We start from the raw sequence: 17,307 nt of genomic DNA on the forward strand, positions 1-17,307 counted from the left end.
TCATTGCTTTAATTCTTCATTTATTAACCTGATATTCTCCCATGCAGGAATGTTGGAATCCATGCTAATATTTGTCTATAAAATAAGTTTTCATCTGTAATATTTTCACTGTTTCCTTTAATGAAAACCCCAGTTAGCACTTAGATTTATAGTTTAGTGATGAAAATCAGTGTCCCACTGACACAAATCAGTTATCTGCTTTAAAGGGATTAACAATTTAAGGATAATGTCCGATGTTATGATTGAGAATGAGCAAATTCCCATTAATGATTATAATTTAGTCAAGACAATTATGAAAAATTACTTTAAAAAGTGGTTTTACCAACTGCCCAGTTGGCCAGTTTTAGTAAAACTACAAAGGGTTGAATTTAGAGGTTCCTTTTTGTTCTTAAGTGACATGTAAAGATATAAGGTTAATTTGGATTGAGATATTTATTTTCTTTTTAAACTGAACGTGGCATAGAACTTTATACAACTAATTCAAATAAATAGTTATGTATGATAAACTAGTCTTTTTTCTGAACAGTCAAAAGCTTGAAGTGTTGCAGGACAAACTCCAAATAAATACAACAAAATCCTAATTTGAAAATTTTGAATCTTTAACTAAAACATTAAAACTTTCAGGTTTTACAGCAGAACAGAAACTAAATTCTTTAGTCACTTCCAAATAAATAAACTATGTGTGTTGTTGTGCAGCCAGTGTCACACTTGTTTTAAGGGACCACTAACACTTGCTTGAGTCTGGGACTTGATATGCTCTAAAAGGATGGCAGTGTTTTAGGTGGTGTTACCTGTTTTTAGTAGAACATTTGTATATTCTTGTCAAATATACGTGTATGTTTTGCAGTGCAGGCTACTCTGCTTCTTGTAAGACGCAGTTACAGAAGTAGAAGATATTTAGCAAAGTATGATTAAAGTGGTTCACTGGTTTCCAAGCCATCACATCTTAATTGTTTGATCTTGCCCTAGTGACCGATGCGGAGTCTCTTTCAGCCTTACTCCTCCTTCAAGTTGGACTTAGCCAGCATAGCTTTGTCATCCCACATGAGTTTTCCACATTGGCTTGTTCCTGACCAGATTTAAATACTTTGTGCCATTTCCCAAAAAGTGTTCTCCATTTTCCTGCTGGTTGAAGTGGTGACTTGTATTATTAATCTGGCCTCATGACCTCAGGAGCAGATGTTGAGCAGTGCAAACAGATTTAGACTGGTCTCAGGAGATTTAGTCAAACAGTTTTAATGTCTTAAAGTCTTAATGTACTGCTCCAAAACAGACTTCACTGTGGAAACAGACCTGTAGCTGGTACCTGGAAGAGTTTTCTTTAAGGGCATTGATTGGGATGATTATTTTGAGGGACCAGGGATGTTTGTGGTGTTGACACCTGTCAGATTGCTTAGGTTTTGTTGTAATTACACAACAGTTGGCCATCTCAGTGAAGAAGACAGCTCTGTTTTTGCATGTCTGACATGCTCTTTTTGCAACAGCATCGTGGGTCAGCTTCTAATGTTGCTAAATTGGATACCCCCCTCCCCGGTGTTTGTAATCTTCCCTCTTTTTTTTTTTTTAAATATGCATACCACAGACCACACAGATGAGTAGAGATTGCCAATGAATAAATTTAACTATCAAGCTGCACCGCAGGCTTGTGTTTATATAGAAACAAAGGCTTTTGGTTTAAATCCTCTGCCCTTTACAGCTTTGATCGCTGGAAAAGGAGCAGGTTTATCCAGTTCAGTGCTGCTTCATTCCAGCTGCTCAGAAACTCAATTAAAACATCCCGTCCTGTTCTCTGGCCAAAGATCACATTACTTGTCTATCGTCTTGAATGCAACACCTCTTCAGTTTCTTTTTGTGGACACTTCAGCCCTTCGGTATTTGCAGCTATTTTGGACATAATGGTAAAATATTTCACAGAGCCACAAGACAAAAAATAACGTTGCAGAAGAGGTTGTTTTTCTCTTAGTCACTGTGGATTCTCTGGTCATAAAAAGGTCACAGTGTGGCTTGGACGGAAAAGTAGCGGCCACCTGTCCAAACATCTGTATAGGTCTCTTATTTATTTCTTCAGCCCTTTAAAGTGAAAAAGGGCCACAGTGTTTCTGTTTTGTAGTGGATATATGATGGAGTTTTCATGACATGATAGAGTGACTGTCTGGCTTTTGTCACAACAAACAGTTTCCCCAGACATTTTATTTTTATCAGTATCGAGCACTGTGACACATAATTAGTCCTCAGTCAACCAGATCAGCATAATGTTTCTTTGCAGAGTTAAAAGTTACTTTGAGAGAATCCATAACCCGTGAGAGTGTGTCAAATCTTTGCTTGAATGTGAGATGGTAAAAGATGTTTCTAACAGTCATAAGTAATTAGTTAATTGTTCTTCTTGCATTGTACAATAAAGTTTTTTGTTGGGAGTAGGTCTGTCACACTTGATGTCATTGTTTCTTTGTTTGCTTTGTTCACTTTACTTACAACACAGGAATAATCTGTCTACTGTCTTTGTCTGCATGTTTGTTTTTCAGTTGTCTGTGAAAGTCACATTTAATTTCTCAACATTGTTATTTCTTGACATTCATGTGGTAACAAAGGCCTGCTGTAATGTTGCTCTGTTTTTTTTGTTTTTGTTTGGGTTTTTTTAGGGTGAATTGGAACGACAGCTTTTACAAGCCAACCCCATCCTGGAATCTTTTGGGAACGCTAAGACAGTGAAAAATGACAACTCGTCACGTTTTGTAAGCCAAAAAAAAAATTATTCATGAAGGGGGAGTCTCTTCTCAAAATGTGTACCACGGTGCTCGAGATAGCCTCTTCCTGTCACCATAGATGATCCAAATTTGACAGATTTAGGTGATGGGGTTTTATCATCTGAAAAGTTTATTCATATATTCTGAGAATAAGTAGAGGAACACCAGATTGAAAGTAATTTACATTCTACTTTTTCCTGCCATCAATCACACAGCCCAAATAGCCGGACACATAGGCGCCTGTTATTCATTAATGATGCCTTTGTTTTACTGGAGCCTTTCAGACTGGAAGCCGCTCCACTTAGTAGACTTCTTAAAAGTGACGTAGTAAAGTTGCAGCTAAACTGCCCTCTTTAGAATAAATCTGTTAAGTTGTTACTAACTGGCCTTTTGCCCGGATCAGTAGCAGAATCTGTCATGTGTCTTATGAGCTGTGTGGCCTGTATCCACAAAATATCTACAGGAAAGTTTGTTGAAATATATGTTGAAAACATAATCAACATAATTTCAGCTAGATGATGTCATTGTTCAGATTTATGAAGGAGAGGCTTCTGTGTTTGTTTGATGTTGAATGTTGTCAGTGGTTATGCCCCACAGGTAGGATGTGAGTTAGAAGAGAAGGAGAAATTGTGGAGGGAGATGGATGAGGTGATTCAGGGTATCCCTAGTGGTGAGAGAGTGGTGATTGGGGCAGACTTCAACGGACATGTTGGTGAGGGAAACAGAGGTGATGAGGAAGTGATAGGTAAGTTTGGTATGCAGGACAGGAATGCAGAAGGACAGATGGTGGTAGACTTCACAAAAAGGATGGAAATGGCTGTAGTGAACACATTTTTCCAGAAAAGGGAGGAGCATAGGGCGACATATAAGAGTGGAGGCAGGAGCACACAAGTTGATTACATGTTGTGCAGATGTTCCAACCTGAAAGAGATCAGTGACTGCAAAGTAGTGGCTGGGGAGAGTGTAGCCAGACAGCATAGGATGGTGGTGTGTAGGATGACTCTGGTGGTGAGGAAGATGAAGAGGACAAGGGCAGAGCAGAGGACCAAGTGGTGGAAGTTGAAAAAGGAAGAGTGTTGTGTGGCTTTCAGGGAGGAGCTGATACAGGCTCTGGGAGGTCAGGAGGTTCTTCCAGATGACTGGACAGCTACAGCTAAAGTGATCAGGGAGACAAATCATCTGTAGTGAGAGCAGGGAGCAGGTGGAGGAAAATCTAGAGAGGTGGAGGTTTGCTCTGGAAAGGAGAGGAATGAAGGTTAGCTGCAGTAAAACAGAGTACATGTGTGTAAATGAGAGGGACTCAAGTAGAACGGTGAGATTACAGGGAGTAGAGGTGAAGAAGGTGGAGGATTTTAAGTACCTAGGGTCAACAGTCCAGAGCAACGGAGAGTGTGGAAAAGAAGTGAAGAGACGTGTGCAAGCAGGTTGGAACAGGTGGAGGAAAGTGTCAGGTGTGATGTGTGACAAAAGAGTGTCAGCAAGAATGAAAGGAAAGGTGGACAAGACAGTGGTGAGACCAGCAATGTTGTCTGGTTTAGAGACAGTGGCACTGAGAAAAAGACAGGAGGCAGAGCTGGAGGTAGCAGAGCTGAAGATGTTGAGGTTCTCTCTGGGAGTGACAAGGATGGATAGGATCAGGAATGAGGACATCAGAGGGACAGCTCATGTTAGATGTTTTGGAGAAAAAGCCAGGGAAGCCAGATTGAGATGGTTTGGACATGTTCAGAGGAGGGACAGTGAATACATTGGTAAAAGGATGCTGAGGTTAGAGCTGCCAGGAAGGAGGCCTAGAGGAAGACCAAAGAGGAGGTTCTTGGATGTAGTGAAGGAGGACATGAGGATAGTTGGTGTGGGTGAGGAGGATACAGAGGATAGGGTTAAATGGAGGCGGATGATTCGCTGTGGCGACCCCTGAAGGGAGCAGCCCAAAGGAAGAGAAGAAGAAGAAGGCTTCTGTGTTTGTTACAAGAGGGTCATGATTTGTTAACTGATTTTTTTTTTTTTTTTTTGTCTTGTGCATTTCCTGAACTTTCCTTTAACTTTTCAGGGGAAATTTATCCGGATCAACTTTGATGTCACCGGATACATTGTTGGAGCCAATATTGAAACCTGTATCCTGTTTTAGAACATTTCAGTCATTGTAAGTGAGATATTTACCAATTGGCTAGCCAGAGGGATTCATTATAAAAAAACACACACAAATGAATCCGGTAAGGTATTTTCTGTCATAACATGCTGTAAAAATATGCTGCCGATGTTGAAGCATTAATTTTAAACTAACCCAAACATATATAGGTAGATATTTTTTCCTTAACCGCTGCTTGTCAGACTTACTGGAGAAGTCCAGAGCTATTCGTCAAGCCAAAGATGAACGTACCTTCCACATTTTCTATCAGCTGCTGGCTGGAGCTGGGGAGCACCTCAAATGTAAGTGGACTGAGCATGGTTACAATACCTTTACTATTACCATACTTCTTCTATGTACAATGCACACATATCATTTAGAGCATTTTATGGGACTTATTAATTATAAATAAGAACAATAGAAAAATGTAAGTTTTAGTCATCAAAATCACTCACTCCTTAACTGTGTGACTGTGTCATTAAGACAACAACAAAAACCTGACCATGTTTCTAAATGCTTTTCCACTGTTCTGTACACAGCGGACCTGCTTTTGGAAGGGTTCAACAACTATCGTTTCTTGTCCAATGGAAACATCCCAATCCCAGGACAGCAGGACAAAGACAACTTCCATGAGACCATGGAGGCCATGCACATCATGAGCTTCGCCCATGACGAGATTCTTTGTATGTTTTCTGCAACGCCAGATTAAAACCTGCATAAATACGAGTTGTAGAGAGGTAGAATATCCTTCACTGACCGAGTCAGTCACCTGATCTCTGTCCGACTGCGCAGCGTTCCACCTACTAAAAGCCAGAATAAAGGCAGACAGACCCCAGATCAGGTATGAGCTAAAGCTGGCTGCAGTTAAGACCTGGGAGAGCTTCACCAGTGAACGTTACAAAGCCTCTGCTGATGTTTGTGGATCAAAGATTTCAGGCAGTCACTAACTTCACAGGATTTTCCACAAGTGTAATGATTTATTTGACTTCATGTGAATCTGTCAAATGTATTAAACTGGTTTTATCTCTCACACAGTTATTTCTGTACTGATATAAATCTGTTCACGTGAAAGCTGTGTCTAGGCACTTAGATGTAGGTTTCATTATTTCATTCCAGTGCACTAACATTTTAACATTTTAAAAAGTCTGCTCATAATATCTTCATGAGTGTGTAACTACCAAATATTGATCACTGAGTTGATGAAGTGACATCTTACTGTAGTTTTCTTGTTTTCTCTGTATTTTGTATTTGCAGCCATGTTGAGGGTGGTGTCCTCAGTGCTTCAGTTTGGTAACATTGTCTTCAAGAAAGAGAGGAACACTGACCAAGCCTCTATGCCTGATAATACTGGTAGGCTTTCTCACACACACTTTTACATCTGTTTCGTTCCCCTGTCGCTTGAATCTCACAGGTCAACATTTCCCTGTCCTCTTTTTCATCTTGCCATATATTTTTTACTCTTCTCCTCATCTGAGGAGGGAAACGAGGGACTGGTGATTTATGTCTTTTTCTCCCTGAGCCTTGTCAACCTGCCATTAATGAGAATTTACTCCAGAAGGAAACAGGGCACAGCCTTCCAACATGTGGCACTGCATATTTGGCACTTAAAAGAGAAAAGTCTAGTGCCAGTGATGCAGCTCGACCAGATATTCCCAGATGTGATGAGAACTGAAACAGATGTTTTTTTTAATAGTGAGTCTGGTTGATCTACATCAGATACGTTTCTTCTACTTTTCCACATGCTCCAGCCAGATAAAATATGACATTTTTTTCCATATGACAACTTAACATCTTTGAATGATTTGTGATCGATCTCAATATGAATCTGTACTAGGAAAACAGTGGTGATCTGCCATTTTTGACAGATACTTGCGTTCTGTATCTGTGGCTTACAGAAAGTTTACAAGGATATCCATTAAATTACATAACAGAGTGCTGTCAAAACAACACTCAGCTCCATCAGCTCACTCATAACAAAAAAAATAAAAAATACTCCCACACTCAGCAGTCACTTTGGCTTTGTGTATTATTTCTAGTCTTGACAGAACAGTTTGACAAAGATATAAGTGAGATATGGTGTTTGTTCTCCTACTGTGGCCTCTTTTCATGTAAATTAACTTGTTGTGTGCCAGCTGCTCAGAAGCTGTGTCACCTGCTGGGTATGAATGTAATGGAGTTCACCAGAGCCATCCTGTCGCCAAGGATCAAAGTGGGAAGAGACTACGTCCAGAAGGCACAGACAAAAGAGCAGGTCAGTTTGATTTATTTCTACTGACCAACAGTATATATCCTCCTTTGTTGATAGCTGTTCCTCAGTAACATTAGTAACGGCATATACAGTAATACAAGGAATGAAGTTGTTCAGTGCAAGTTAATCTCATTATAAAGTAATATTTCTCCCGTCTCTGCCTCCCTCCAGGCTGATTTTGCTGTCGAGGCCCTGGCTAAAGCAACATATGAGCGACTGTTCCGCTGGCTGGTCCATCGCATTAACAAAGCTCTGGACAGAACCAAACGGCAGGGTGCTTCCTTCATTGGCATCCTGGACATTGCTGGATTTGAGATTTTTCAGGTTTGGAAGTAAATTTAAAGAAAAAATCATCTGTCTCACGTCTGGAGGAAATTGTTGTTGTTCCAGTGACAGTAATGTTCTTCCTCATATTTTGCCCTGTTACAGTTGAACTCATTTGAGCAGCTGTGCATCAACTACACCAATGAGAAGCTGCAGCAGCTCTTCAACCACACCATGTTTGTCCTGGAGCAGGAGGAGTACCAGAGGGAGGGTATCGAGTGGAGCTTCATCGACTTCGGCCTCGACCTGCAGCCCTGCATCGACCTCATTGAGAGGCCGGTCAGTCTGATTATCCAGTAACTGAATCGAAGAGATGATTTCAACTATATGATAGCATACCTCCCTAAACTTCTCTTGTTCATTAAGTATTTAGCTGTGCTGAGATTTGGTAGCAGATTAATATTGATTTAACTGAATTAAACATTCACTCTACCAAAAGTTAAATTTGCATCTCAGAAAAGGGATTGTTTGACTAACATTGAAGTCTTTACTTCTGTCCTGTGTTCTTATCCTTTCAGGCAAACCCTCCAGGAGTGTTAGCTCTGCTGGATGAAGAGTGTTGGTTCCCCAAGGCCACAGACAAAACGTTTGTTGATAAGCTCATCCAGGAGCAGGGCACACACACCAAGTTCCAAAAACCCCGGCAGCTCAAAGACAAGGCCGATTTCTGCATCATCCACTACGCCGGCAGGGTACGCTGGTTTGATCTCTTTAAAAATCAGGTTTCTGTAACAGCTCTACTGAAAGACAGAGCTTCAATTATATGGAGCTCGTTTTTAGAGCAAAGGTCACACTCTTCACCAAGACAGACAGAAAAAATTGATCCTTTCAGTAGTTTTTCACCTGACACTATCATTCCAATTTTATTGTTGCTGCATGCGTTTCAACTTTCAGTAGCTTTAGTTTAATATAAACATCCAAAGTAAAGTCAGACTTTAAATCAGACGCTGGCTCTGTTCCCTAAAGGCTGGAAGTTATATGTTGTAAATATTAATCCTTTACTTCTTATTGCACTTTGGACCAGCTTCTTTATTTCTGTCTTCATCCAGATTGTCCCAAATCTCTTTTCCTGTTTTTCTGCAAAAATCAATCTTGGTTTTATTTGTATAATACTGTACGGGGGTGGGCTTGGATGTTGTCAGCACTGTTATGCAGTAGAGAGCTCTGCTGCACAACACATCTGCTTACCATTATATGGACTGTGTCATTTTACAGCAACATTTTTCAAAAACTCACAGGTTTGAACTCCGAGTGTCACTGTGAAGCCTGAGGTTATCAATAAGCACAAAAGAAATATTGTCTCGTTTAGGAATTAGGCAGAGCGGCTGCTATGATGTGTCAGATGTACAGCTGTTTTATTTTCATAAAAACCTTTCATTTCAGTGATCCAAGCTAATACAGAAACATCTGCAGTTGTCAGATAATCCCAGTCAATTCTGGACTTTTAAAGCTGTTACAAATGTTAAGAGTTGACACTTAAAAAAATCTGATGTCAGCTGTCAGACATCAGATTTTTGCATTTTGCTTGACATTTAATGTCTCTGTATAGGACTATGCTGAAATTAAAGCATAGCACAAATAAAAATCATGGAATCAGTTCGTTTAACAAACTTTAATATAAATGTTTGACTCGCATAGTAATCACCTTTTGCAGATACAGTTTTGTTCATCAGTTTACATTCCCCTGGCACAATTTTTGAAATATTTGCCATTTTTTGCAAAATATAACTAACTTGTGTTGAGTTCATCTCAAACCTGCTTTTATAGGGTTTAAGTCTGGAGACTGTGCTGTTGTGGCTTTTGCTCTGCCTATAAAATACATTATAAACTATATTATGTTAACTATAAATGTTGTGTTGTATTTGCCTGTATCACAGAGTTGTGCCACTTCATTATTACAGGTGGACTACAAGGCAGACGAGTGGCTAATGAAGAACATGGACCCTCTGAATGACAATGTGGCCACACTCCTGCATCAGTCGACTGACAAATTTGTGGCTGAACTTTGGAAAGATGGTAAGCTGCGACCTACTGACCTCCGTACGTTCAAAACATTTCTGAATACTAGGAGGAATCATTTCTAGTAACACACCCTGTAAGCTTCAGTATGTGTGTACCTTTGCTGATTTAGTTAACTCTGAGACGCCTCTCGCTCAAGCCTACTAACAGCTGTCTGCCTTGTTGCCCAGGCCTGCGTTTTCCAAGAATTAACCCCATCGCTCTCCCCTCCCTGTCTCTTTCTCTGTGTTGTAGAGATTCAGACCATTCAAAGGGCTTCATTCTATGACAGTGTCACTAGTCTGGATGAGCCGGCAGGTGAATGACTGGGTTGAGCTGTAGCAGACCTGGGCCAAAATAAAACTAGCTGAAAATGAACAGCATCGGGTTATGGAACCACGTTGCTCAACTTGGGAAGCTAAATATAAGCAATCCAAGTAGTTTAACTTCTTGTATTGGTATATTTTTGCCCAGATCTGGCTGTGTCTTTCATGCTTCAGCCAGTGTTGTGTCTGTCATAGCTCCAGTGGCTCACATTTGCTTCCAGGCTGCATGGCTCTCTCGTCTTAGCCAAAAGCAGTAGTTCCCGTATTAGTACAATAGCCCTGAAGCAAGTGTTTAGAGTCTTATATGCTTGTAGCTTATTTCTGTTTTTGTCTCCCTCTGTGATGTACTACATCCAGGAGCAAATTAAAGATATCAAACTTAACTAAAGACTATTTAATGACATTAATTTCCGGCCTTCCTCCTTCCTAAATGGGATTACAGTAGCAGGCGATTGAAACCAGATGTTGTTCATGGTATTTGCTTTGGCTCTGGGCTGAGGTGCCGGTGGAGAGGGTCCAGACAGTGGCCACGCTCCACTTCAGTTTTAAATGAAAATCCATCAATCTGTGACTCATCAAATACTTGTACATTTTATTTACCTGCTGAGACATTAATAAATTATATAGTGTCAGGTTAATGGTGTTAAGTCAGAACTCATGTGTGGAATTAGTCTATTTACTGCCAGATTATAAAAAGGTGATTTGATGGGTAATTCAGGTGATAGTTTATATTTTTCCTATTGTGAAATTACTCTATAAAAAGGCCAAAACCAACAATGCACTGATCCTGCTAACAAATATTGCCTGAGTAGCCAAAGTCTATTACTATCTGCCACCGTCTTTTCTGTCTGACTTTATACAACCTACACAATGGTAATGTAGAAGAACATTTTAAGTCTTGTAATTAAACTTTGTCAGTGTTTAAGAAATGATGCTTTCCTCTGAGGTGACACAAATTAAACAGAGACCTGAATATAGGAATATAGCAGCTCTGCGCTCCATCTTCATCTGGTATCTCTAGACTTTGAATGCCACTTTGTTAGGCTGCTGTTGTTTGACAGTTAGCGTATAACGTCTTCCATCCATCTGCACTCGGTCATGCAGCTACATTATTTCACTGTGTTGTTGCCGCTGTTTCCCAGTGAAGTCTTCCCACTCTGACCAGTTTTCCCTGTCTCCCCACCAGTGGACCGTATTGTGGGCCTGGATCAAGTGGCAGGAATGAACGAGACAGCCTTTGGTGCCACCTACAAAACTAAAAAGGGGATGTTTCGGACGGTGGGACAGCTCTACAAGGAGTCGCTGACAAAGCTCATGGCCACGCTGAGAAACACCAACCCCAATTTCGTCCGCTGCATCATCCCCAACCACGAAAAAAGAGTAAATACATCATTTGTTAGAAGCTTTGTGTGAAATGTTACCTGTGATTTTTAAAATTATGTTAGGCACAAATGTAAGTTTGTTAAGACACCTAGTAATGCTGCTCTGTAAACAAATGTAGGGTCAAACCCTCTGTAAAATTGTTGTAGAGCAGAAATGTTCACAAATTCTTGTTTCTGGTTTCAATGATGTACTTGTTTTCTCCTTCAGGCTGGTAAACTGGAGCCTCACCTGGTTCTGGACCAGCTGAGGTGTAATGGAGTCCTAGAGGGGATCCGCATCTGCCGACAGGGCTTCCCCAATCGCATCGTCTTCCAGGAGTTCAGACAGAGGTGACAAACAACAACAAACCTTTTTGAACTCCCATTTTACACAGAGAAACGATTGGCTTCATTTTCAGTTTGTGTTGTTTTGTTCACAGATATGAGATTCTGACACCCAACGCGATCCCCAAAGGGTTCATGGATGGGAAACAAGCCTGTGAGAGAATGGTAGTGCTTTTTTTATGTTTTTTAATGTAGGGCTCGGTATCCCTACTGATCTCAAGGATCGATTCGATTCTGATTCACATTGTCTCGATACAATTCAATTCGGTATTGGCCCATTTGATGATCTTCCATTTTTAAAACTAAATCTTCTTGGTAATGAAAAAGATGATGTTGAGTGATGTATGTTCAAATAGTTCCGGTTCTCCCTCACACACATTAGTCCGCAGAGCGTGCTGGAAATGGCATATATTGAAAAATCGATCCACGTCTTTCATGAAGTGATATCAGATCTTTCAAATGAAGATCGATTTGAATCAGAAAGTTGGATTTTTTTAAACCCAGCCCTAATCTGATTTTACTCAGTCAGAGCTTAGTAACTTAGTTCCCTCAGTGTTGTTTACTGATTCTAAAGCCGCTTGCTTGTTTAATTATTAAGATAATTAATATTTTACAGACCTGACAAGAAACAATTTTTGGGTGAATTAAAACTAAATATTAACTTTGCGCCCAGAGGTTATTTCTCACCAATGGTCTGTGTTCTTTTTACAGATCCAAGCCCTGGAGCTGGACCCCAACCTGTTCCGTATTGGTCAAAGTAAGATCTTCTTTAGGACAGGTGTTCTGGCTCACCTGGAGGAGGAGAGGGACCTGAAGATCACTGACATCATCATCTACTTCCAGTCTGTGTGCCGTGGATACTTAGCACGCAAGTGAGTGTCAGATCTCTGTATGTGCTCTTACACACAATGCTATAGTTAAATCCAGGTTTTGTAAAGTGAGCAGAAGTTCCATCTCAGTCCAGAGTTAATATGTTGTTTTTGAAGTAGCTACACCAATTACTGTACTTCCCTTACCTTCTTGTAGGCCTCTGTGCAATACTGCTAGTATGTCACACATCAGTCACACTTAGACCATACTCCTGGCTTCATATATTCCTGTGCTCTACTATAAAATACTGTGTCATTGTGATTTCAAAACTTATCTCCTTCTCTTTATTTTTTATGAGACACTTTTTAGACAATAAAATACCAAAGATGCTTTTAAGGATAATGATGCAGTTGCTCAAACCAGAGATTTGCAAAAATGCTTCATTATTTTCAGTGTTACAAATCAGTTTCTTCAAGTTTTAAAACTTGCTTTGCAAACATTCATCTCTGTTCCTTCAGTGTTTCAACTCATTTTATGCAGTGTCAGATCACATATCTGACCCATAGATGGTCGTCTTTTCCCTCATCATGCTGCTTTTTCAGATTCAAATTTTATCATCAAAGTTTTGAATCATAGCTTTCAGTTTTGGAACCAAACTTTTTACATTCAAAACGTATTTTCAAACACTCAAATGCTAGTTTTGAGTGTTGCTGACCTTATTCTCAGCTCATATACACAGCAGCATGATGATGGACAAGATGATCAGGAGTCTGATCACAAAAGACACATTCTTGTTTTATACATTAACATTTAACATTGTATCATGACCATATGAAAACAGTGTCAGTGTGAAAGATGTTGATGCTTGAATCAGCAGCTCCCCTCAGCTGTAAGGAGCTTTACAGTGAGCTTCATCTCTTTGTCCAATCTGTAGCTTTACTATTCTGGTTCACTGCTCTCATGCTGCTTTTTCTGTAAAAAACAAAAAAAGATTTATAAATGAAGTGTACACTATTTCCTCAGCACCAAATGTCAGACACACAGTTAGCAATTAGCTTGTAGCAGCTAAAGACATTTCACTCAGGTGATGGTAGTTTCAAAAATAAAACACTTCCTCCATATGTGCTGGATTTTTCAATCATCCTAAATGATGTGTGTTCACAGCTGGTTTCTGAAGCTAAAATGGTAAAAACAAAAATATGTTAAAATTATTTGTCTCTATATTAGGGCCTTTGCTAAGAAGCAGCAGCAGCTGAGTGCCCTGAAGGTCCTCCAGAGGAACTGTGCTGCGTACCTGAAGCTGAGACACTGGCAGTGGTGGCGACTCTTCACCAAGGTCAGACCCCTGACCCCTGACAATGACCCCTTCCAACCAAGTAGTTCATATTTGATTTACAAAAGGTACACAGTCTACATCTCTGCTTCACTGGATGACCTGATAGGACAGAGATTAAATAAATAAATAAATAAATTTAGTATGGTCTTGTATTAATTGGTCCTGTCCCACATTTCTATGATGAAACCTCCAGAACAAACAAGTGGAACTGGAGTTTTTGTTTTGGTTTGGTTTGTGCTTCTAAGGTCAATAAGAAACCCTCAAGTTCATCACATTGAATTTAGCATAGTAGACTTGAATTTAGTGTTCGTTTATAAAAGGGTCCTAGAAGCCCTTAGAAAGACCTGCATTTCATTTACAATGGTTTTATAAGTTCTTGGTAGTAACATTAGTTACTGCAGGCTGTACGAAGTTGTCGTACATTTGTAAAGTACAGGTGAGTGTTGCAGCAGTGGGTTGTACAGGCAGAAGGCTGTTCAGTCAGTGTAAGTGCTATTTAAAAAGTCTTATTAATTTTATTTATTTTTTCTTTTTCCCAGGTTAAACCTCTTCTGCAGGTCACCAGGCAGGAGGAGGAGCTGCAAGCTAAAGACGAGGAGCTCATAAAGGTGAAGGAGAGACAGCTTAAGGTGGAGAATGAACTCGTCGAGATGGAGAGAAAACACCAACAGGTAAAATTACCTGTTATTATATAAAGTAAATATTTCAGGAAGAATATGTACAATAAAAATATTAAAATACATTTTGGGAAATAAAACAGAATGTGGAAAAATATACATCATTTATAAGGAATCAGCTGTATTTACATTTTTGTAACTGCTCCCACTGTCCAGCTCCTGGAGGAGAAGAATATTCTAGCAGAGCAGCTCCACGCTGAGACAGAGCTGTTTGCCGAGGCCGAAGAGATGAGAGTCCGTCTGCTTTCGAGGAAGCAAGAGTTAGAGGAGATCCTTCATGACCTTGAGTCTAGAGTGGAAGAGGAGGAGGAGAGGAACCAGAGCCTACAGAATGAGAAGAAGAAGATGCAGTCTCACATTCAGGTTTATATTCTATATTTTTGTTTACCTTATATCTTACATACACAAACCTAACCCCTATTTCTCTATTGCTTTGAATTTATCTCCACAAATCCCAATACCATTTGATTTTATTAAAGTTCAGAATTTATTTCTTTTGATTCAATACTTAGTTCAGTTACATCAGCTTTTCCAGGGAACTAAGAAACACTGTCGGTATTTGCTTTGGAATTCAAAGTTGAATCTCTGTTTGTACTTGCCTTTCAGGAACATTATATGCTATAATTATTGTCCTCGTATAAAAGCTGGAAACTTTCTATAATCCACCAACACAGTAATATGTGGTGTGGCATCTGTGACTGTGCCACAATATGTTTAAACAGTAAACATTTAACATTACACACACTTTATGCCTCGGACTCAGCCGCAAACTTTTAATTCACTTTACCTGCAGTGGGTGGGCAAAGCCGGAAATATCACTTTTCTGCAGTTCCATCAGTTTGTAAACTCATTGCATTAGTTTGATTGTGTTTTCCTCTTCACAGGACCTGGAAGAGCAGCTTGATGAGGAGGAAGCTGCAAGACAGAAGCTGCAGCTGGATAAAGTGACAGCTGAGGCAAAGATCAAGAAGATGGAGGAGGACATTTTGCTGCTGGAAGACCAAAACTCCAAGTTCCTCAAGGTGATTTTTATAAAAGTGTTCTTTCCCAACATCCTTTATGTTGGGATTGTTAAAGTAGTGGACGAGGCATATGATGGGAAACATGTTACACGTTTTTCTTAAGTTGTCTTGTGTTCACCACGATGTCTGGGGTCAGACGTAGTGCACACATACAGTGCAACACAAAATAAGTCATCTTTGTTTCGTTTTTATGCTGACACAGCAGCATTGCTTTCGTACTGATTGATGTAGTTATAGCGAGTCTTAAAACCTTTTGTATAAACCACATTTTTATTTGATGCAACAGGAGAAAAAGCTGCTGGAGGACAGGATCGGTGAGATGACCACCCAGCTGACAGAGGAGGAGGAAAAGGCAAAGAACCTTGGCAAAATCAAAAACAAGCAGGAGATGATGATGGTTGACCTGGAAGGTAAATGAAAGCTGCTGTCGGTGACTCCGCTTTGTGTCCAGAAATAGGAGCCGCTGACAAGGCAGAGCTACATCAGCTGAGTGATGACTGTGGTTAGGTAGAGTTTAGACTTAATTGGCTGCACTTTCTAGAACATCTATGTGTCTTTTATGACCAGTCTTTGCTTATTTACCTCTTCAGTTTAACTCTAGCCAAAAGTTCATATTCAGTAACTTAGTAATCTTGAGTATGATACATTTAATTTGACTTGTGCCTCGTTTCAGAGCGTTTAAAGAAAGAGGAGAAAACCCGCCAGGAGTTGGAGAAGGCCAAGCGCAAACTGGATGCTGAGACAACTGACCTGCAGGACCAGATTGCTGAGCTTCAGGCCCAGATAGAGGAGCTGAAGACCCAGCTGGCCAAGAAGGAGGAGGAGCTGCAGGCTGCTCTGGTCAAGTGAGTCATAAAAAATTACATCCAAAAATGGCACACTGATAAATGACATCCAATCTGTATAGGCTGTCAATGAGCCTCATTTTTGTGAGCAATACACAGAGAAGTGCTGTAATTAATAAATTTGTTAGCCTTTTGTGTTTTTTCCTCTCACTCTGTGTGCAGAAATATGTGAGTTAACTGATGTAAAAGAAACTTCTGAAAAAACAAAAGCCTATAAACAAAAGGAACAATAAGAGGAATTAAATGAAGCAAAGAAACTCATTAACTGGTTTGCTTCATCAGTAGTGATCATATTTCCCCAGTGCAATTAAACTCAGCAAACATGTCGTCTTCAGGCCATTTATCGCTGAAGTGTATTTTTGTACTTGCTACTAGACAGATGTGCTTTACAAAACTTGCATCACTGCTTTGTTGTGCACATCTTCACTAGATCATCACATCCCATATCTCTCCACACTTTGGTGCAGCAGAGTCAGTAGGAATCCCTGAAATCGACATTTACAGTAAACAGACACACACAGTCAACTCTGAGCTCCACTTTAAAGCTGCAGTTAGCGTTTCAGCACACACACACACACACACACACACACACACAGTTTTTCCTCTAACTTTCACACATCTCTGCCCTTGTTGGCTTTCCTCCGCTCTGTGCTTCCAACTACAGGGTTTTCTTTCATCTTGAATGCAGCAGTGTCTGATTACAGGCAAATTAATGTTGAGTGATCCTCTCAGTCCTGGGCTCAGCAGGAGTTTTTCCATCAGACAATAAAGAGCTGTGGTAAAACAGGCCGAGAAGCTCTTAAGAAGCATATTTAATGTTTCATTATTAGAAGAATTTTATCTTTTACGTCCTGATTGAGGAAAACATTACCAGTTACACCTGTGTCTTCCCAGTCTGAAACCAGCAACAAACAGTCCTTAGTTAAGTTTGAGCAGCACTCGAGTCATATGTATGTTCTTTAGTTAGTTGTTGTAAGACTGCACACAGATGAGGTTGTTGCTCTGAAGGTCAGCGCAGATCAATTTAAGGTGCAGTCCCTGTAGTTTCTCTCACCGGGTCAGTGATTCAGAGTTTGCTGGTAAACATCCCTCTGTCGAATTTCACAAACAGAATTCATCAGTTGAGTCACAGCCTCATATAATTAA

General features: G+C 40.1%; 1 protein-coding gene across 3 annotated transcripts in view; it reads left to right on the plus strand.

Annotated features, from left to right (window-relative positions):
- LOC113128635 (myosin-10-like) overlaps positions 1 to 17,307 on the plus strand; it is a 51,135-nt gene that overhangs the window by 23,051 nt on the left and 10,777 nt on the right. For all 3 annotated transcript variants that reach the window (XM_026304100.1, XM_026304101.1, XM_026304102.1), the window contains 20 exons: positions 2,640 to 2,732; positions 4,792 to 4,855; positions 5,073 to 5,171; positions 5,409 to 5,552; positions 6,124 to 6,219; positions 7,002 to 7,120; positions 7,289 to 7,441; positions 7,547 to 7,720; positions 7,960 to 8,133; positions 9,343 to 9,457; positions 10,952 to 11,145; positions 11,356 to 11,477; positions 11,567 to 11,636; positions 12,183 to 12,343; positions 13,509 to 13,617; positions 14,157 to 14,288; positions 14,451 to 14,657; positions 15,179 to 15,316; positions 15,603 to 15,726; positions 15,990 to 16,161. In XM_026304100.1, coding sequence (XP_026159885.1) covers positions 2,640 to 2,732; positions 4,792 to 4,855; positions 5,073 to 5,171; positions 5,409 to 5,552; positions 6,124 to 6,219; positions 7,002 to 7,120; positions 7,289 to 7,441; positions 7,547 to 7,720; positions 7,960 to 8,133; positions 9,343 to 9,457; positions 10,952 to 11,145; positions 11,356 to 11,477; positions 11,567 to 11,636; positions 12,183 to 12,343; positions 13,509 to 13,617; positions 14,157 to 14,288; positions 14,451 to 14,657; positions 15,179 to 15,316; positions 15,603 to 15,726; positions 15,990 to 16,161 — 2,660 coding nt within the window. The remainder of the gene's footprint in view (positions 1 to 2,639; positions 2,733 to 4,791; positions 4,856 to 5,072; positions 5,172 to 5,408; positions 5,553 to 6,123; positions 6,220 to 7,001; positions 7,121 to 7,288; positions 7,442 to 7,546; positions 7,721 to 7,959; positions 8,134 to 9,342; positions 9,458 to 10,951; positions 11,146 to 11,355; positions 11,478 to 11,566; positions 11,637 to 12,182; positions 12,344 to 13,508; positions 13,618 to 14,156; positions 14,289 to 14,450; positions 14,658 to 15,178; positions 15,317 to 15,602; positions 15,727 to 15,989; positions 16,162 to 17,307) is intronic.

Source organism: Mastacembelus armatus, chromosome 1 (genome assembly GCF_900324485.2).
Source record: "Mastacembelus armatus chromosome 1, fMasArm1.2, whole genome shotgun sequence".
Lineage (NCBI taxonomy): Eukaryota > Metazoa > Chordata > Actinopteri > Synbranchiformes > Mastacembelidae > Mastacembelus > Mastacembelus armatus.